The sequence below is a fragment of the Branchiostoma floridae genome, chromosome 12 (genome assembly GCF_000003815.2).
Source record: "Branchiostoma floridae strain S238N-H82 chromosome 12, Bfl_VNyyK, whole genome shotgun sequence".
NCBI classification, from domain to species: Eukaryota; Metazoa; Chordata; class Leptocardii; order Amphioxiformes; family Branchiostomatidae; genus Branchiostoma; species Branchiostoma floridae.
In genome coordinates, this window is record NC_049990.1 from 13455460 (window position 1) to 13477139 (window position 21680).

At 40.3% G+C, this 21680-nt stretch overlaps 1 protein-coding gene and 2 long non-coding RNA genes across 5 annotated transcripts in view; 1 reads left to right on the plus strand and 2 right to left on the minus strand.

The window, feature by feature from the left end:
- Positions 1-2188, minus strand: part of LOC118426803 — a 33210-nt gene extending 31022 nt beyond the window's left edge. Inside the window, exon 1 of the long non-coding RNA XR_004832477.1 lies at positions 1715-2188. This is a non-coding gene — a long non-coding RNA (uncharacterized LOC118426803). The remainder of the gene's footprint in view (positions 1-1714) is intronic.
- Positions 2189-2198: 10 nt separating this feature from the next.
- On the minus strand, positions 2199-3458 carry LOC118426804. The gene is made up of 3 exons (XR_004832478.1): positions 3275-3458; positions 2800-2996; positions 2199-2566 (listed from the first exon to the last, which is right to left on the minus strand). It is a non-coding gene; the product is annotated as an uncharacterized LOC118426804 (long non-coding RNA).
- Positions 3459-6149: 2691 nt separating this feature from the next.
- On the plus strand, positions 6150-20929 carry LOC118427282 (serine/threonine-protein kinase 25-like). Of its 3 annotated transcripts, none has more exons than XM_035836975.1 (12): positions 6150-6592; positions 9815-10045; positions 10956-11012; positions 11166-11274; positions 12103-12260; positions 12752-12937; positions 13369-13514; positions 13692-13889; positions 15637-15766; positions 16605-16676; positions 17272-17408; positions 18560-19089. In XM_035836975.1, the coding sequence occupies exons 1-12, from the start codon at positions 6566-6568 to the stop codon at positions 18576-18578; spliced, it is 1470 nt and encodes a 489-aa protein (XP_035692868.1). In that variant the 5' UTR covers positions 6150-6565; the 3' UTR covers positions 18579-19089. The 3 variants fall into 3 exon arrangements, with proteins under 3 accessions (XP_035692868.1, XP_035692867.1, XP_035692869.1); XM_035836974.1 differs by lacking the exon at positions 18560-19089 and adding an exon at positions 19370-20929 and having other exon boundaries at positions 6224-6592; XM_035836976.1 differs by lacking the exons at positions 13692-13889; positions 18560-19089 and adding an exon at positions 19370-20929 and having other exon boundaries at positions 6234-6592.
- Positions 20930-21680: the final 751 nt, after the last annotated feature.

Consider the following 21680-nt stretch of genomic DNA (forward strand, 5'->3'; position numbering starts at 1 on the left):
GAATCCATAGAAAAACCGTAACGAGAAGACAGAAAGCATTTTGACTACTGAAAATTACTTTGTTTTTTTTCTACATGGCTTGAAAGCGAATGAAGTTTCGCCTGGAATAACCGCTAAGCGAACCCTTCGGTCACCGAAAAGCGACCCCATACGGTGGAACTTCCAGAATCTTTAAGAAAATGTGCGTTACTTTGATCACTTGAATCCCATAGAAAAACCCGTAACGAGAAGACAGAAAGCATTTTGACTACTGAAAATTACTTTGTTTTTTTTCTACATGGCTTGAAAGCGAATGAAGTTTCGCCTGGAATAACCGCTAAGCGAACCCTTCGGTCACCGAAAAGCGACCCCATACGGTGGAACTTCCAGAATCTTTAAGAAAATGTGCGTTACTTTAATCACTTGAATCCCATAGAAAAACCCGTAACGAGAAGACAGAAAGCATTTTGACTACTGAAAATTACTTTGTTTTTTTTCTACATGGCTTGAAAGCGAATGAAGTTTCGCCTGGAATAACCGCTAAGCGAACCCTTCGGTCACCGAAAAGCGACCCCATACGGTGGAACTTCCAGAATCTTTAAGAAAATGTGCGTTACTTTGATCACTTGAATCCCATAGAAAAACCCGTAACGAGAAGACAGAAAGCATTTTGACTACTGAAAATTACTTTGTTTTTTTTTCTACATGGCTTGAAAGCGAATGAAGTTTCGCCTGGAATAACCGCTAAGCGAACCCTTCGGTCACTGAAAAGCGACCCCATACGGTGGAACTTCCAGAATCTTTAAGAAAATGTGCGTTACTTTGATCACTTGAATCCCATAGAAAAACCCGTAACGAGAAGACAGAAAGCATTTTGACTACTGAAAATTACTTTTTTTTTTTTTCTACATGGCTTGAAAGCGAATGAAGTTTCGCCTGGAATAACCGCTAAGCGAACCCTTCGGTCACCGAAAAGCGACCCCATACGGTGGAACTTCCAGAATCTTAACGGAGCACACCCCAGTTCTTCCGCCACCGGGGTCCGTGGTAGTGCGCAACAAAATAGTGACGAAAGGTTTCCGATGATCTATGTTTGAGTTGAGATTTCTCATTATTTCCTGCGAAATGACATTAAACGGTTACATGGCTGAAAAGCTTAGGAAATGGTGTGTTTTTGGTGCAAATTGCGTTTTGGTCCGCGGCTTACTTCCGGGATATTCCTACGCCTGAATGTGATTAGGCTCGTGACCTAGATTGACCTCTGAAGCGCTGTGTTAAGGAAGCCAAGTTGCAATGCCACGCGTCTTGGATGATTAAAAAAACTGTAGTACTAGAATTTTCTTCATAATTGGCTGGATTACTCTTTAGACTTTCCTCTTTCTGGCAGTATCAGTCGTGCTTGCCGGAAAAATCTACCTCATCTGTTTTATCCAATGCGAAAATGCCCGATTTTGTGCATCATTTTTGACATGAAAATAATGGTTTTTCCCTATAATTTTTCAAAATTAAAGAAGTTGAAGGATCGAAACTCAGTTGGTCTTGTAGCTGAAGGAATATCCTCTCACCCCATAACCAGTTATTTTGCTTCATGATAATTCCCTGGAAGGATGGTCGCTAGACTTCAGGGTGTGCCGCCTCCATTTGAAACCCCAAATAAACTGGGGTGTGCCCCCTTAAACAAAGTGTGCGTTACTTTGATCACTTGAATCCCATAGTAAAACCCGCATCAAGATACCTTGTCATATGTGCAGGAAAGACCGCGAAGTCCCGTTCGTTTATGCATGTTCAGCACCTTCCTTTACCAGTCCTTGGCACCTTTCCAACGTCCAGGAATGTCTTCCTTTGGTCCAATGATCCTTGGTAGAAAAGACGAGACAAATTAAACTACGAAATATAACGTTAGGTTTAACATAGAAATAGCCAGAAGAATCATGATCTCATGATGGGTGGCAGGATGTTGAGTGCGCTTTGATGAAATGAAAGTAATGTTGCTGTTTGTTTCAGTCTTAATTTTCGAAAGCAATTTTTGTTTCTATGGTATACAAAGCCCAGTGCATAGCTGATTCAGTTTCTGTGACTGTGTCGACCCCGGGAATTCCAGTGTTTCTAAAATAAAGGAATTAACTACTATGATTTCAGTCACCTGTCTGCCTTTCTGGCCTGTGTCGTTATCTTGGTTCGGGACCCAAGATAACGACATAGGCAGCTTATGTAAAATCAGCCACACACCAGGCCTGTGCACCACAGAAATGAGCTAAAGCGGCCCCGAATTCAAAAGGAGCCTTCACTTACAAAGTATCCGAATGTGAACCCCTACCAGCATCATCACTCGGCATGTCAACAAAACCCACTCAAGCACCTTACCATCTACCATGAGTTTGCTAAGCTAAGGCTAGGCAATTTACACCCCATAAAACACACAAGAACTTAACTAAGTTTCAGGTCCTCTGGTAGGGCTCGACGTACACTCGAGCACCGATCTTTCTGGACGTCACCGTACAACTAGCTATCGGACAGTCAAGGATAAGTCCCACCCTGGATAGTTGCATGCAGTTGATCCTGGCTTGCTGGCTCCAATACTGATATTCTGGAAGGAAGGAAGTGAAATAAGAATTAGGTCGAAACGTCAATAAAAACCAAAGCGATAGATAATGCACAAGGATGCCTTACATGACATGAAAGTCTGCGTTTTTTTTAGCCGTGAGGTCTGCTTTTACACAATAAATGAATGCTAACAACATAGTTATCGTTTCCAAAAGGCTGCTTTAACACAATACAGAATGTCATATATCTCGGGGAAAGGCCTTGTCGTAGATCTACCGTTTCGAGCACTGTGGGTCTTCAAGATGCGCCGGAGATTTTTCTGACATCTCCCCGGACCTTGTGAAGAACTTCACGGTGACTCTTGGCGCTGCCTTCGGCAACCCTTGTCTCCATTGTCCGCACATTTCAGCGTACGGTGCGGTATCGGTTAAAGACGAGCATACATCATCTACCTCAACTCACTATTACTGGCACTGCAACAAACATAAAAGGCTCAACGTTTGCACAACGGCAGTGGGAACGTGACATACAGTAAGATTTGGACACCTTGAATAGGCTGATATGAACTAGTATACGTAACTACCGCTTAGCAACAAAAACAAAAGGCTCAATGGATTTCATGGTTTTCCAGTGGCAAGTGGGAATGTGATATGCAATTAGAACTGGGCAACTTTCATAAAAGACAATCAAGATTAATTCCACCTACACGTCTAATAGCGTGATGCTGAGCAGAGGCACCCGTCGATCTCACCGTTTGGAACGCGTCGCTGGTCTTGTTGTAGAGGAGTCCGGAGATTCTCTTGACATTTCCCAGGAAGTTGTCGTGAAGAACCTTCCCAAGTCCCTCGCTTCACGATCCCTTGCCAAGGACATTCGGGCTTACGGTGCGAGCCCGTGTGACGAAATGGCTACGGTCTTGCTTGGTTGAACGATCGACCGTAAATGACAAAACAATAGTCTCGGCAGACGGACAAAGCCGTCATTTGAGCCCAGGAGTGCCTATCGCAGGTGCTAAATTACCACTCATCTGCGATTGGCCAAGCAATCAATCATCTGCAGGCATCATTGGCTAATACATGGCGATTGTGTTTGGTTCATTAACAGAATCCTGACCTGTCATTGGTCAGAAAAATGCACTTTCGGCCATTGGCTACCTCCTCTGATGAAATTAATCCTTGAATGCAGCAACGCAACTCACAGCGCCCTACTTGTGACAGCGATTTATAACTGTACTGCAACTGGTTGGGTGTTGCAACGTTGTCGCCATAAAAAAAAAACAAAGGCAAAAGTCAATTGCAGGTCCTCATGGCAATTATGGGTGCTTCTTTTTATCGAAAGTACAATGTAAACATTCGTTTAGACCAAGGGCCACCACAGCTCGTCAGTTTAGAGTCCAAAACTTCTCTTAACTCTATTGAGACCGAGTTTTTATGGTCATCCCATCCCACGACCAAACTGTAAGATGTCGTTTCCGGTAATCTGCTATTCACCTCACAAGTCTTACAGTACAGTTACTGTAACGGTCCTAAGGCTGTACTGTGCTACTTGTCACGGGAAAGCCAGATTTTAAACTTAATGTATATGAATATGTCAGAATCGTAACGGATTCCGATATCAGCATCTTGATTTTTTTTACTCACTGTAAACTGCCAACAATCTGCATAGTGTACTTTTGATAAACTTGATAAACTAAAAATATGCCAGAGCTATTGACTAAGGGAAATCGCTTTGACAACCCTATGCTACGTTTAGAAAAGAAAACAAACTTGAGTAAATAAAACAGAAATGCAATTATTGTATACCACTTTATTCTGAACAAACTTACCATACATTTATCACAAATACAGTATCTACATCTTAATACAAATAATATCCACAAATTTTACAGTCTCAGGCTCAATATTAATACAATTTTTTTTCCAAACTATCTACAAATGGTTTTGAAATTCCACTATACACACACTCAGAATGTGAGAAGTCAAACATAAGGCAAATTAAATCTATGTGTTTTGAAAAATGTACGGATCTTTCTCTATTGTACAATGTAGTAAAACAACAAGGCTATTTTGAAGGCACACAAAGTAGATTATTGCATAGAAAAGAGAAGGCGCACGGCCTAAAATGGTAGAGACTCTAAGCTACTTCCTTGAGGAAACTATCTGTATGTAAAATTTTTGGAAGAAACCTGAATTCTGTGTGTTTAGCTATTTCTAAATGATATCATACGATATACATTTGTACATGTGCTTTGTGACTTTAGCAGCAATACTTTGACATTTAGTAAATAGAATCTCTTCAAAATATATATCTTTTTAGCCTTTCTACCAAGCTGGTATCAATTTGATTTAACAGTGGAATTTCCCCAAAAACTTTGATGAATGACAGTGAATGATAATTCTAATGCTCTCAGTAACCGTAGTCCGATAGCCTTTCAAGTTGAGGCCGTAGGGGCAGTGGGGCAAAAATGTTTAGGTCCACTGAGTCCAAAAAAAAAACTAAATGTCCGAAGCCAAGTCCGGACTTGCAAAAAGCTACTTCCATATACAGTGAAATTTGCACCGGAAAAAGACCCCCCAAAAATTCATGTTTACACTGGTTGTATATAATTTGCATGCATTTATCACATTGCATTTCAATTCATGCTAACATGCAATTTTATATGCACCATCCCCCCTCCTCCTCAAAAAAAGAAAACTTTCTAGCGCACATAATATACAGGGACTTAAAGTCCGGACCTGAACCTGGCTCCTGACCTGAACATCGGAGTATAGGCACGCACCACTAAACGTGGGTCCCGTGTTCGAGGAGGTGTCGTAAGCACGTCATTATATGATTCAAAAGTCATACAAATGACAGAATGACAAATTGACAGAATGCTTCAGCCAAAAGTCTGAAACGACAAGTATATGTCCATTTTGCAGCTGCTTTCTATGATTTACAGTATGGTCAGAATTTCTTTTAGCTTTTGCACTTATGGTCTTTCGTACTTTTCATCATAACACTAACGGTTAACGATAGTTATAGCAAGGTTTAATATACTAAGGAAGCAGGAAGTATAAACTGTTCCTGTCGTCAACTCCTGGCTGACCAAAACGTCATTGGTAAATTAATTACTAGTAGTCACGACCGGTCACAGGCGGAAATATCAACATTCGCGTGGGTTGAATCATCTGGCTAGTTGTTCCGCTTTCGGCTGATCCAAACTACCGTAGGCTGCTACTGTGATCGACTACTACTGCCCTGCGGAGTTTATATACCACGACGTTTATACAGATGACGTCATAGACAACTACACATTTTGTTAGGGTTTCAGTAACGAAGCCGACAGTAAATATCAAAGCCTAGACTACACATACAAGTTTTGATGTGCTAAATTAGGTAAGGATTATTTTATTCTTAAAAAGTCGTATTTCTATTTTAATCATTTTGTTTCATAATACTAAAAATAAAATTTTACTGAAATTAGTCTTCCCTCAAGCAGCATAATGGTTTCACCCACCACGCCTACGATGTCAAAATGCCGAAATACTATTATTCCGCGTTGTGTGCCATAAAGTTGTGGGCAACTGATTCCTTCCAGTTAATATTTGTTGGTATACGGTACATTAAAATTACAAAATGATTAAATGTGACTGATTAAAGTGTAAATTGTACCCCACACATCATCTATTTGACGGAATTTATAAGTGAGAAATGGGGAACTACTTTGCGATGGCGGATGGTTTTCAGTGTGCGCCACACCCTGAACCAAGCCAAGATGGCTGCTCTGGTGGAAATTAAGATTTAGCACTGCCGAACAACAGTATTTACAGCTCCTTTCGTCTTTACTACGATGTCTACAAGAATGGATAGCACGGGGAACTATTTCTAGAGAGTCCATAGGTATAAACAGTGGTTCAAAGTTGCCTGTGTTCCTTCAGCGCGAAGCTTTTTGGGTGAAAGCCGCTCGGAAGTTGAGGAGGGGACAGACGACTCCGTCTGTTTTTTGTGGGAGAAGATTTGATTTGGTGTCCGTGAGTGTGAAGAAAGACTGAACTTCAAAATGATGATGGAACATTTGCCGAATCAGGTGAGTCTTGTGTGGCTGTAGATTCTACTGGGCTGTAACCATGTATTGGTGTGTGTATATAGAGCATAAAATAATTTGTACCGACAGATGTGCATATGCAAAACTATAAGTCTAACGTTACGTAGCGTAGTTTAGTTGACAAATTATTTAAAAAATGATGCCACTCAATACTGCATCTTTCGTAAGAGTAAAACTGTTCAGAACAACGAGAGAGATCTTGTAACGAATGTAGCTATTCTCTTGGGGGGTGTATCTTGGTGTATGTAATATTTTGGTAAAACTTTGTAAGAAAGAAGTGAAATATGAATATCATGAGACTCAAATTATCTTGACAGTCAGCATGCCCTTTTTTCGTAATATTTAAGATTATAACCTATCTTACTTCACCGTTAAATTATCCTAGCTGGACGACTCGAATTCTGATTTCAATGTTAAGCATTATCTTATTCTCTTCGCCAATGGCGATGAGTATGTTTTTGTCGACTTGGGTCTGTATGTAGGTCAACAGCATATAACTCGAGAAATTGTGGATGGAACTTTGTGATTTTTGGTAGGTGTGTAGCGGTTGTCGAAAGGAATGCCAAGTTCGAAAACGATTTACCTGGCGTTTTCCTACGGTACTGCAGCGAGCTTGGTATGTTTTTTGCAGTTTGTTTTGGGCAGCATAAGTCAAAATCTAGCTGGGCGATTTTCAAGAAACTTGGTAGGTGTGTAGCGGTTTTGGAGAGGAAGGTCAAGTGCGAAAATGGTTTACCTGGCTCTTACCTACGGCGCTGTAGCGGGATTTGTATGTAAGTGCATTTGTCTGTAAGCAAGATAACTCGAGAACCCTTGAATGGATCCTGATGATATTTGGTAGGTGGGTGGGGGTCAAGAAAACGAAGGTCAAGTTCGATAATGGGCCCCCTAGTGACTGCCTAAGGTACTGCAGCAAAACTTTTATTTTTGACACTTCGTGTTTTGGATATGCTGTGGTCATGATTTTTGAGTGGTAGATAGCCCTTGGGGCAGAGAGTAAGTGCTGTGAGTTTGGACCCCCTAGCGGCTTTTTGGGAACTGCAGGCACCGATTTCCTTTCAAACTTTGAACGAGAATAACTCGAGAACGTGTTGACGGATCATCAGGATTTTTTGGTATGTAGATAGAATGAGTACTTAAAATAATAATCTACATGGAAAGATGCATTTAATTGTAATCAGTGGCCAATTAACAGAAATAAACTGTTTTGTATATACATGTATCTCACTTGACCTATATCTATGGACACATCTGTTTGACAGATGTTTGTACTGGAGGAAACACTGACAAGCCGTGAGCTGGACACTGAAAAGCTTGAAATTCTGATTGACCAGGGGTGCTATCAGGTCATCTTGTACAATCAGGTCTTGTTTTGGTAGCATTTGTGGGGTTTGGGGGTAGGTACTATTTAGTAATACATGAATAAGACCTTAAAGTCTTAAATAAAGGCATGATTTAGTAATACATGAATAAGACCTTAAAGTCTTGAATAAAGGCATGATTATTTGGCGAAGAGATGGGTTCGTTGAACTCTAGTATTGTTCATGAAGTGTTATTGGAGAAATTTGGACATTTTGAATCTAAGTAGCCCAATCTTTGTAATCCTGAAATCATCGTTAACCATTATATTATAATTTATAATTTGAGACATTCTTCGTGACAAGTAGACCTGTAAAGGTCAGATAAACCTCGGACATCAGACTCCTGAAGAGTCCCTGGCTCCACACCTCATACATAAGTAAATAAACAAACATCATGGCAAATAAACAAACATCAGAAATCAGCAGCTTTGAATGTTTGATGCAAAAACTTCTCCCGCTATCGGCTATGTACTGTAAATGCAGAAACCTTTTGCGGTGGTTTAATGTTCGCAGTTTTCGCGGTGGCAGCTTCACCGCAAACTTAAAACAGCCGCAAACATTTTTCCATTGGCAGTAACTTGAGTAAGAGACTGCAGTGCATTGTGCTACCGCGAACTTAAAAATCACAGCGAAAAGAATTTTTTCTACTTCCGTGAAATTAAATCCCAACTAACTTAAATGTGTGCGTGTATACACCACGTTCAGAGTATCCGATTTTAAGAAAGGCATGATTTACACTCGTTTTCAGACAATCTGATTCGCCTTACCTCACCCAGTCCCAATCTGGCATTTTACTTGTTTTTCCCAGCAAATTTCTGTCTTTTTTAGTTTTTAGCGACACTGAAACCTTAAAACTCACAGTAGAAGAGAAACAAAGTCACACACATTACTAAACTTTCATGGGGAATATGTTGAACCAGTTATTTTTCTGTCGCATTGCCGATTTTAAATACATGTAGGGTTCAGTGCGTCTTTTGGCGGCCACATGAGCATTTTTATGTGTGGCGTTGAGACAAATTATTTGCAACTTACTGTAGCTCCCAATCTTATTTTCTGGGCTGTTGGCTGTGATTCAAAAAGGATTTTAGATAGGCATTTAGTGTTGTTTAGGAAAATCCATCAACATGAAAATTGTATTTTGAAAAACTTGTTGGGTGTTTGACTTTGAGACTCTATTGCAAACAGCAATACTTTTGGAGTGAAATGTACCTTTGTCTTGAGTGTTGCCTATTCACACAACCTAGTTTTCATAGACAATGAGTGCTGATGGGGCACAAAAATGATGCTGTTAAGGCCAGGCACAGGAAAAGCAATGAGTTTGCATGCTCTGTAGCGAGATAATCTAGAAAAATCTAGTACATGTAGTTCTAATATATTTTTTGAAGTTGTAATCCTTCTGGGTCCAATAAAAAGGGTCAATGACAAGGGACACCCAAAAAAAGGCCAGGGTCAGTAGGGCTGTAGGTTTTTCTGAGGTTGGTCCGGAAACAGAAAATACAACATTTCTTCCTAGGCCTAAGGTGTGTTGAATTCCTTAACGTGCAGAGGTTTGAGGCTTTAGGCTTACAGTTACATTACAACTGAAGCCCCTCAAACACGGTACCAATAGCTTTATGTAAATCATATTGGAAGGACAATCATTGGTGTGCTTGGCTAAAATACGTAAGCAGTAGCAAAGCCGTCTTGCTAGTGCTACTTCTAGCTAACGAAAGTATGGGTACATGGTCCTCAGTCTGAGGTTCGGACCACTAAACACCTTTACCATACGTCTTGCACAATGTAGTTTGCATGTTCATTTTCTTACTATAACATCCCTACATTGATGATTTGATGTTTTCTGTAGAACACCCAGGCGGATCCTGAGGTGCTTTTTACCAAACTGGAGCGGATTGGCAAGGGTTCGTTTGGAGAGGTGTTCAAGGGCATCGACAACAGGACCAAGGAAGTGGTGGCCATCAAGATCATTGACCTGGAGGAGGCAGAGGATGAGATAGAGGACATACAGCAGGAGATCACAGTTCTTAGTCAGTGTGACAGCCCCTATGTTACCAAGTACTTTGGATCTTTTCTCAAGGTAACAGTTATTGAGATTCGCTCGTGTCATCAATGATACTAAAAAGTAAAAGCAACAAACAAACATCACAAGTAGTGGTGCATACCAAAGCTCTCATTTCGGTTCAGGTCTGGACTCAAGTCCATAGATTCCTGTTCAGGTCCAGACTCGGTTTTTTTCCACATAGACACAAGCATAACTTGAATAAGAGACTCACTTGCCCTAGGCGACCCCTTGCATATCCGGCAACCGCGACCACCCCTCGGCCGGGCTGCATGCAACCAAAATATTGCCGAAGACGACTGCATCATTTTCAAAGGTGTAGCAACATCGATTCATAATGATAACTGTCGGGAAATCACTGTAAAATACGGCCTTTTCAGCTTGCGTTTTTGATGGCGGCTCCGTTGGCTGCGATTGATAAAGTTACATTGGCACTTAGCGTGGTTTTAGATGATACTTGTATACAACAAGACAGAGAAGTAAAAAAAACGGTTCTCGACGTTCCGGTTTTAACCAGACTTGAACGGAAACTTATAGCAAATCTAATTTCGGTTCGGCGTACCGGTATGCACCACTTATCACAAGTATCATTAAAAAACAACTTACAAGATCTTAATGCAAAACGCACACCCTTCTGAATCTGATGCTTTGAACATCAAATCATACTTCTAGTTCATTTGTCGGACCTACTCAACTTGTCCAACTCCAGTCTTTGTCAAGGAATGAGCAATCCACTGCTTCTGTGATGTCATGTTGTACAGGTTATAAAGTCCTGATGACCAATACATGTAGATGTTCTTTTAGTTTTATTCCTCTGATTCTGCGCCCAAGATTCTTACTGTGTCCAGTAAGACCGAGTGTCCCGCTGACTCTATATGTATGTCTGTAATATGTGCTTGTCTGATGTTTTAATTTCTATCCCATCTAGGGCACAAAACTATGGATTATAATGGAGTACCTGGGTGGAGGCTCAGCATTAGACTTGGTAAGTAATCGCAGATCATTTCCTTGTATGGCATATGAAAACCACACTGATTTGGTCCTGATGATTTTGTCTGGGTAAGGGTTTGAAGTCTGCCATCTCTGATGTTTTGTTGACTTCAAGCATGCTTTCTTCTCACCTGCCCGTGTTTTTCAGATGAAGGCCGGTACATTTGAAGAGCACTTCATTGCAACAATTCTACGAGAGATCCTGAAGGGACTGGACTATCTTCACTCTGAGGGAAAACTGCACAGAGATATCAAAGGTGGGAATGACTTCTCCCAGGGAGACTAGTGTGTGTAGGGTAGGACATGATGTTAGCTTGGCAAGGTGGCCTTGTTGTTGACTTAGAACCTGGAGGTCAGGGCTCTAGCCAGCTCGAAATTTTTTTCCGTCAGCCAATTCCCATTTTCGCGAAATCACTATTCCAGGAGTTAGAGAGACTGAACTGAGACCTTGAAAAACGGGTTTTTAATGAGATTATTGTATGCAAAAGGGCGCCAACACATATTCAACAATCATAACAATAGCAAAACAAACAATGTGTGGCTTTTACGGCTGTGGATGGCGTCCCCAAGCTGCCTGTAGCTTCCAGCAAGGATTTTTGTCCGTCAAGGTTGACGGATTTGTTTTAAAATTTTTCCGTCACGTGCAGCAAATTTTCGTCAATTGACGGAAAAACGGACGCTGGCTAGAGCCCTGCTGGAGGTACTGAGTTGAAATCTGGACAGGTGTTGTGTCGATCACCGAGCTTTGATTTGGGACGTCCCTTGGACATTACATAGAGGTCCCATCTCTGAGGAGATCCATACTTCTAGCACTTAAAAGAACCCACCGCACTTATCGATGAGCAGGGGTCCCAGTGTAAGACGATGCATTAAAACCTTACAGCGCATGCAGCTTGTTCTGTTCAGTTCAAACCTAGTGTGTTATGCCATGATACATAACACATAGAATATGCAATACGAACAAGCAAATATTGAACGTAACCAAGAGAATTCTAAAGATATGTGTGTATGGTTTGTAATAAGAAATCGTTGGGGGCCTCTTGACTGTTGTTGTACTGATATGTAAGTCTTGTGCTGTGTTGTAGCTGCCAACGTCCTACTGTCAGAGAATGGTGACGTAAAGCTGGCAGATTTCGGGGTGGCAGGACAGCTGACCGACACCCAGATCAAGAGAAACACATTTGTGGGGACGCCCTTCTGGATGGCACCAGAGGTCATCAAACAGTCGGCCTACGACTCAAAGGTAAGAACTAAATCTTACATAGTAGCTTAACTTTTCTTTAAGCCTAGAATAGACCAATCTATTGCTATGTCCGGGACTTAATTTTAGATTGACTCGAATGCAGTATGCATTTGAGCTGAGACGGGGGCTGACACAGGTTATTTTGCACTTTGACCTGTTTCTGCAGTCATGTGGCTCTAACTTTATGTCCTGCAGATAGCAGTAGAAGAGTCCATTCTGTGTTCTTGCTTGTGAAATAGATGGAAACGTTCTGAAAGGATTCAGTCTATTTGCGAAAACATTTTGTTTTAACATGAATTTCGCCTAGTAGAATCAAGCATTGTCTGGTGGAATCCCTGTTTGTTGTAGGACAGATAGCAGGTCCAATCTGTCTAAGGACACTCTGGATCTTACAAATTGATGACAATACTTCAATGATTTGTGACATGTAAGCTCTTTTATTTCATGGAGAGGTTTGTGTCCTCATGAAAACGTTGAACTTGACTTTGTAGGCGGACATCTGGAGTCTGGGCATCACAGCAATAGAACTGGCAAAGGGCGAGCCTCCCAACTCTGACCTGCACCCCATGAGGGTCCTGTTCCTCATCCCCAAGAACAACCCTCCCCAGCTAGAGGGGAGCTACAGCAAATCCTTCAAGGACTTTGTCGAGTCCTGCTTGAACAAAGACCCCAAGTTTGTAAGTTTCTGTGCATTGCCTCATTCATTTCTTATGTTGTAATAAGTCATGCAACAAAGTTGATTTGCTAAAGTATAACAATTATGTACAAGTAGATAATATATTCTTACCAAGATGACTCCTCCACTGCACTTACAAGTTACATACTGTCATGTATGTCCTGAGAGGTTAACAAGACAGCCTCAAATGTACTGTGGTAAGACCCAACTTAACAAGGGTAATATTTCATGTAAAGTGGGGTGTGAGGGCGCTGAACATGTCTTTTTAGTACATTAGTCTTTAGACATTTGCAAGGGGTACAATGTAGCCATTCATGGAGTTTCAGCATTTTGGTCATGGGTCATGGTGTTGTCCTTGCCTAAACTTTGTACTGTATCAACCCAAAACGGTTCAATTTTAATGATGATTCTTTTTGTTCTCCAACAAAACAGAGACCTACAGCAAAAGACTTGCTCAAGCACAAGTTCATCCGCACAGCAAAGAAGACATCCTTCCTGGTGGAGTTGATAGAGAAGTTTAAGAGATGGAAGGCAGAGGGCCATGGGGACAGTGATTCTAATAGTGACGATGAGTCAATGTACGTCATTTCTAGATGTCCAGTTTTCAGTGTACATCCCCAGTCAACTTTTTCCTTCAGCTCTTTCTTTTACTGGCTTTTGTTCCATTCACATGTTTTCTTCATCCTCTCTTCTTTCTTCATCTGTTCTGTAGTGTTAGACCTGACCTCCACCTGTTCCTACTGTCTCTCCCACAGTGCATACATGTCTGTGGCTAACACCCTCCCTTCCAGCCCGGGATGCCTCAACCCCCTCGCAAAAAGTCTCTGGAACATTTTCAAGTCCACAGAAAATGTCTCGGCCACAAAGTCTCCCCTGCTGGAGGCACAGTACCAGACCTCCTCCACCCTACCTGACTGTCGTGCACCCGATCCGTCTCTATCCCTGACAGAAAAGTGTAGTATCAGTTGTCTGGTTTGTGTTCTTGTACTGCCTGCCAAACTGAAACATTGTCTCGCACATGGGAACGGGTTTTCTGTGCGTGAAAAACGTGGGCGTGAAAAACTAAAGAAATTTGTCAGAAATACAAAGAAAAGTTGATAGTAGTATATGACAACTCCATTCTGCATGCTCAATTTTGTTTTGTTTTTCTCAAGCAGATTGTCTCCCAGATGTTTTTGGTAGTGAAAACTTAATGTTTGAAATTTACCTTAAAATCACTAGGATATTGACAAAACAAAATTTTTTACTCTAGAATGCAACACCTATTCCCTGTTTGTGGCATCTTTTATAAACTTTTAAATTTAGATTACAAAAAGTTTTTGAGTCCTTTGGGAATCAGCAAATTTGCATATTGCCGTGCACAGAGATTCCACGCACAACTTTTTCACACACACATTTGTCAAACTGTCCCACATTGCCTGCAGAAGGATCATTCTGTCTTGCCATCATGATTTTTAAATCACTAAAGAATGTGTGAATATTATTACTTCATCTCCAAGGGTATTGTTTTTAGCTTGTCAGTGCATCTGCATTTAACACAACTTTTTGTTCCGTTATAAAACATTTTGCATCCAGTGTATTGCTTGATACAATGAATGTTGATTTTACTTTAAGGGCACCAATTTAAAATAGCAACACTGAGGATGTGTAAGGGGGTTGGAGTCTGCTATCTCTGATTATGCTATTTGTGGTGCTTTTTTTGGCCTCATGTCGACCACTTTACCCCCGTAGTTATCATCATTAAAGGTTGACATAGAGCATCCAGAAACCAAAGCAAACAATGGGAGCATTGTCCCTCACGCTTTTTTAAATGAAAGTCTGTGTTTTTGTTTTCACCTTTAAACACTGTAGACTTAAATCTAGACATTGACAAATTGGTTTTAAACAGCTGTGACTTGTCAATGTATGAAACAATGAGAGGATTTGGGGATGATTACTGATCTGACGACATTTTTTTATTTTTGACGTGTTCAAAGTTTATTACAAAATGTAGAAAAAGAGGTCCTTTTCACCTATGGATATATCTTAAAGTGTATTCCCAAAATGCATGCATACACGCATCTAAATGATAAAAGGAGGTATTACTACATACTACTCTTTCCTATTGATATTGTTTTGCATGTGATGCTACATTACATACTTTCCACCTTTGAGATACGAAAAAATGAAGATTTATTTATGACTAATGACAATTGGTTTTGATTTTATTGCCCAGTGGAAGTTAACTTGAGAATAAGCAGGATCTGATGCACAAAAGGGATGACATGGGAAATTTTTAAACAAATGAAAATGGTTGAAAGCAAGCATTTGCATTGTTGTAAGACAACAGGAATTTGTAGCAAAAAAAAAAATTGTGTCTTTGGGCCAGTAGTATATCATAGATACACTGTACCTGTATCTCAGTGCTTAAACATCCAACAGTTCCTTATGCTGCTGATGTTCTTATTGCGAAAGTGAAACTCGAGTTCATTTGTTTCCACATCTCTTTATTAGGGCTACCCTCACCCTAAGAGGTATAAATGTACACTAGATGTTGCAGTAAAATTTGCACACTTAGACCGAGTCAGATTCTTACTTTGAGATACCACCTGGCTGGCTCTTGTAGAAATGAGTTCCAGCCACAGTCGGACAGATGAGAGTTGGGTTAAAGAGACTGTAGAACATGCCAGACTCTAACAGTCTCCTTGGTGTTTCCAACAGAGGAGACGATGATGAAGATAATGAGAACAACGACCCCAACTGGGACTTTGGCACGGTGAAGAGCAGGCCGGGATCAGTGAAAAACAGCCAGCAGAACGGAGAAACCAACTCGGAGGCTGTCAGGACAGAGGTATGACACATAACTGTCAACATTAAATTGAAGATGATTCAGTCTATACTTCTGGATACATATCAAAATTTTTTATTAGACGTTTCGAACGGTGTCCACCGTTCTTCATCAGTGAATTGAAAATGAGGTTGTACAAAGTTTGTGGAACAAAGAATAATTCTTATGTCCTAGATAAACAAAACAGGTAACGGCTAAAATTTTGATAAGTAAAATTTTGATATGTATCCAGAAGTATAGACTGAGTCATCTTCAATTTATTGTATCCTGGATGACTAATCTTCACAAACGTAACTGTCAACATTGTTTCATGCTGCTTACCACAAACAGAACAAAGTGTGACTTGTGCAGGTATTAAAGGGGAGCTAAACTTGAAATTGAACAGCCTACTGCACAAGTTCTCACTTGTTTTACGCAAGTTTTTACAACTGTCTCTCCCATCGTTAGAAACTTGCGATGTGCCGATGGATACTCATTGAGTATCTGTCTGCAAGTCGTGCTCTGAATTTCCATTAGTATAGTTTGAATTTTAGATTTACTGAGGCTATGTTCTCATTTTCACCTGAGTGAATGAGGAAATTTGTGTTAAGTGTGTTAAGGTCACATCGCCAGAGCATATTGGGATATGAACCCAGGACTCCCTGTCATTGGAACATCCTACCCTTCTGTTAGCCAAATTTTCATCTTTGTTTTCGCCACAAAGAACGTTTGTATAAACTTGAGTTTAAGTATTATTGGTCTGAACTGAAAAGATTTTGGCTGTATCTGGTATACGCTGTTGTACTTGTTGAATACCCTCCACTCACTATATGGACTGTTGTTGTTTTATGTGTTCCTACAGACGACCTCTCCTGCCACAAGAGTGCCCAAGTCTAGAAGTCTACATGACTTGATAGTGCCTTTATTAACTCAGGTAGGTGCAGGTTCCATTATGTCTTGTCATGAAATCAGATGTTTTCTCTGAAAAGTAGTTACAGTCAAACCTGTCTATAGCGGCCACTCGCCACTATAGACAGTTGGCCACTATAGAGAAAATGTTGATCAATTGACCATGAGCAAGCTACACGATTTCAGTTCCCACTAATCTTTCTCACCAAGTAACATTGTCTTGATCGTTAAATTCACCGACAAAGACTTGCACTTTAATGCTCAAGGCATGCATACCTTCTGCTACCGCCAAAATGACCCTGTCAGGAACTCCAAATCCTCGCAAACTACAATCTCAAACTCGGTGCAGGGTGACATAAGGCCACAGTATGGTTCCATAGGCAGTGTTTCTGTGTCAACGGGACCAGAAATCGTGTGGCCGTGGCCGCGTTGGACAGGTGGCCGCTAAGCCTATTTCTTAATCATTAGGAATCCAAGTGACCGACAAAAAGTGGCCACTATGGCCAGGTGGCTGCTTTGCAAAGGTGGCCGCTAATACAGGTTTGACTGTATTTCTGCCCAATAGAAGGAAGTCTTGTTCGTGATGACATTTGTGATGACATTTTCCTCTGCATCCACAGATAAAAGATAAACATCGTCAGAACGGAGAGGGAATATTGGCAATTGATGACCTCAGGGAGGCATTTGCTTTGGCGGAGGACTCGTGCCCCGGTATCACGGACATGCTGGTAGACAACGTTGTACAGAGAGTAAGACGGTAAGTTGGATGGTCCACCAAAAAGTAGTTACTCAAGCAACTGGATATGGTTTTGGAAACGGTCAGACGTTTCGGATAGAATCCACTATCCTTCGTCAGTGACACTGAAGTGATCTGGAAGAAACAGGTCTTTTATACTCTAACTATGAATGAAGACAATTTCAGATGTCCAATAGGAAACGTTGTTAGACAATTCAGACAGAAGACAATTTGGATTACAAAGAAAACAAAGGTAAGGCAAAATGAAGCTGATGGTTGGATGTTGGATGGTCTCTTTCTTTACCATTTCTGATTTCAGACCACCTCTTTCATCCCTTTGGTCTTGGATTCTTGCAAGAGATTAATGAAGTTGGTCACAAAGTAAAGAAATTCCAATGTTGGGGAAAAAAACCCTGTGCTAGACCAGAAAGTTAGCATAAATAGCCACAAATTCAGGCAGGCTAACAGTTCTGACAAATTTTCAACTTTCCAATTTTGAAATGCATTCCCGTTTTGGGAGGGATGAAATCCTGAATGACACGTGATTCCTGTTCAAATTAGAACATGGATGAAGCAGGGATGCCGGAAGCCAATGAGTTGTATTTTTTAAGTGACCTTAGCATGAAATTTCATTTGTATTGGTCTAGTTTTGCTTGACTGTGTCTTTAATATCCATAGATGGTGTTGTCTTAGAATGACATTTTTCTGCATGTTTGTTTGTGCCTTTATTTAGACTGGAAAGAGAATGTTCCTTTGATTATATGGATGACATCCACTCATGCATCAAATTTGTCTGGTTCAAAAAGAAATTTCTAATTGCTTGTAAATCGTAGAAAGCTGCTGCAAAATAAACAAGGGTATGCTTTGGATTGCAAAAACAGAATGTTTACCTCTGGAAACATGAATATCTTTGAATGCCAAAGTCAAGAAAGATGTGGAAGAACAAAAATGAAGAATCTGTTGTTCAACTACACTCTGTTCTGTGTTAAGTCATTTGTTGAACCTTCCTGGCCTCTTAGATTTTATAATGTAGGCAGCTGTTTGTGGCCACACATTCATTTTGTTTGCACACTCGCATCAGTACTGTGGTTTGCAGAGAATGCCATCCACATAATTGCATGAACATGGCCTAACATCTGTATAGTTGTAACATGTTGCCTCTGTCCCCACAGGTACAGTGTATCACACTAACATCTGTATAGTTGTAACATGTTGCCTCTGTCCCCACAGGTACAGTGTATCACACTAACATCTGTATAGTTGTAACATGTTGCCTCTGTCCCCACAGGTACAGTGTATCACACTAACATCTGTATAGTTGTAACATGTTGCCTCTGTCCCCACAGGTACAGTGTATCACACTAACATCTGTATAGTTGTAACATGTTGCCTCTGTCCCCACAGGTACAGTGTATCACACTAACATCTGTATAGTTGTAACATGTTGCCTCTGTCCCCACAGGTACAGTGTATCACACTAACATCTGTATAGTTGTAACATGTTGCCTCTGTCCCCACAGGTACAGTGTATCACACTAACATCTGTATAGTTGTAACATGTTGCCTCTGTCCCCACAGGTACAGTGTATCACACTAACATCTGTATAGTTGTAACATGTTGCCTCTGTCCCCACAGGTACAGTGTATCACACTAACATCTGTATAGTTGTAACATGTTACCTCTGTCCCCACAGGTACAGTGTATCACACTAACATCTAGTGTATAGTTGTAACATGCTGCCTCTCTCCCCACAGGTACAGTGTATCACACTAACATCTGTATAGTTGTAACATGCTGCCTCTCTCTCCCCACAGGTACAGTGTATCACACTAACAATACATAGTTGTAACATGTTGCCTCTGTCCCCACAGGTACAGTGTATCACACTAACATAGTTGTAACATGTTGCCTCTGTCCCCACAGGTACAGTGTATCACACTAACATCTGTATAGTTGTAACATGCTGCCTCTCTCCCCACAGGTACAGTGTATCACACGGCACCTCAGCATCTTCTCGTCACTAGGACTGAAACAAGCTTCACCCTCACCATACAGCAAGGACATCACCATCCACACATCCATGCCAAGAAGAATTACTAAGAAGCAGTCTTCTAACACTCCTTATGTAATATATATATATACATAAATCTATCTATCTATCTATATATGTATGCAAGGAACAAATTTATCTTCAGAGGAATATGGCACTTCCAACATCAGTTTTTGAGAAGTGGACTAGGAAATAGCTTTGTTGTTCATTCAGGCTAACCCACTGTCAATCTTTCATTTCTGGTTATCCTACATGTACAGTCATGTATATGTCATATGCTTTTGTAGAACTTTAAATAGCCAGGTCACTACTGTTTCTTATAATATGAAAAGACATGGACCTGTCTGTTAAAACATTATCTCAACTGAGTCAAGTATGGAAAACTGTAATTTCTCAGTCCAATGAAAGGGTAGCTGTGGCTGGCATATTGTTGGAAACTTGTCATTAGTTATACAGACAGATTTTAAAAGCATAATATTTTTGATCCCAAGTCAGTCAGTTGTATAAGTGAGGTTTTACTGTAAGTGAAGATATCCAAGAAGATAAGACAATGTTACACAGCAATTCCAGCCTGACACATGCCCCCATATTATCACTTACTCATCTGTAAATGACCACAAATATTACTTCATAAGCAAAAAAGAACGTTTGGAGAAGGGGAATGTAACCTGTGTGTACTAATTGAGGAAATAATGGTGTTTGTTGGTGGAATGTTAATCTTTCAAACAAGGCAGAGAGTCTGTACATTTCTTGACCTTTTTTTCCTCTGCTGATTTTATTTTAGTAGTAGCATAGTACTCAGAAAAACAAAAGGTATCATTTTTACTTTCCTTCTGTGCTCTCCTGTTGTATTACCCACATAGTTACCTATGCAACTGTCCAGGTGACCCATTATGGTCTGTGTGCCGGAAAAGAACTGTTGGTAACGTTGAACAGTTAAAACTTGTGCCACATGACAATATTACATGGTTACTTGTTTCTTCCAAAATTGATATTTCAGACCACATCATTTGTACATTGTTGTAAGTGGAGACTCAAGCATTGAGCAGTATTAATTTGTTTTGGCTTGTATATTTGCCATGGACCTCACTTTGCAAAGATGCAGTAATACAGGAATAGGTGGAGGGGAGCTAATAGAAATATTTGTAAGGCTGTTCAATACCTAATGATTTTGTGGTAAATACTGACAAAATGATAGTGATCAGAGATTCCTCGCCGGACATAGGATTTTGAGATGGATACGTACGTATGATGTGTACGTATCCTAGCACTGATTATTCAGAACTGTACGTAGCAGATTTCTTCTCTAGATCTAGAGAAGTAGAGATGGTTTTATTTGCTTCCACTTCATTAGATGTTCTGTTCTTAAATAAGGTCTTTTAGATGGAATAGATGGTAAAATACAATGCCAAAATTATGGGCAAAATAAGTTGTGTCATCTTTGATGTGATGTATTACATTGATGCAATAAATCACCAAAGAAACAACAAATGAAGCATATTTCTCAGTGGTGTTTACTGTACACAATAGGGATGTGTACCTAGATGTATATGCAACAATAGGCACTAGGATATACTGGTAGGCGAATTCTTGTACACAACCAGGTTAAAAAGCTATTAGACACCTTCCTCAGAGCTTCTGACTGGAGTTCTGCTTCTCTCTGCCTATGGAGGTGGCACTTTTGCCTGGCTAAATTGGCATTTTGACCTTCCAATCTTTTCTCATTAATGAATTAAGAAAGAATAGAGCCATAATGAATATTTGATAGATGAGCATGAAAGAATTCTAAATCTGATTTTTTGGGGGCCATATGGATGATGTCATCAGGTTTTATTGCCCCGTATATTATTTTTTTCTATGAGAAAATACAGCACTTTGATACATACTACCGCAATGAAACTATGTTTTTCATGTGGATATTGACGAAAGCTATATATGTACAAACTCACGGTTGCGCAAATTTATCTTCTAATGCTCTGTTATTAAAAAACGATTTTTTTTAAAAATTAGATGAAAGTTATTATTTTCCAATTACTAGTTAGTTTCTCAAAATATAAACGTTTTAAAATTACGTCAGAAAATGACAATGCTTTCAATATGAGTGTCATGGTGATATTCAAGGTATCGCATACTGCATTTTTTACACCCGTTTGAAAAATGGACTCTCCTCCCATAACCTGTGACCCCCAGGTAGATGTTGGGTTAGAAGGTCGTGACGTTTCATGATCGCCGGGCTTTGCTT

Excerpts from the sequence above, each read along its gene's own strand:
- LOC118427282 (XM_035836974.1), top strand. The coding sequence starts at position 6,566 with ATGATGATGGAACATTTGCCGAATCAG. Across the intron at positions 10,046-10,955 it reads ACTTTGGATCTTTTCTCAAG|GGCACAAAACTATGGATTAT; the intron begins GTAACAGTTATT and ends TATCCCATCTAG. Across the intron at positions 16,677-17,271 it reads TAGTGCCTTTATTAACTCAG|ATAAAAGATAAACATCGTCA; the intron begins GTAGGTGCAGGT and ends CTGCATCCACAG.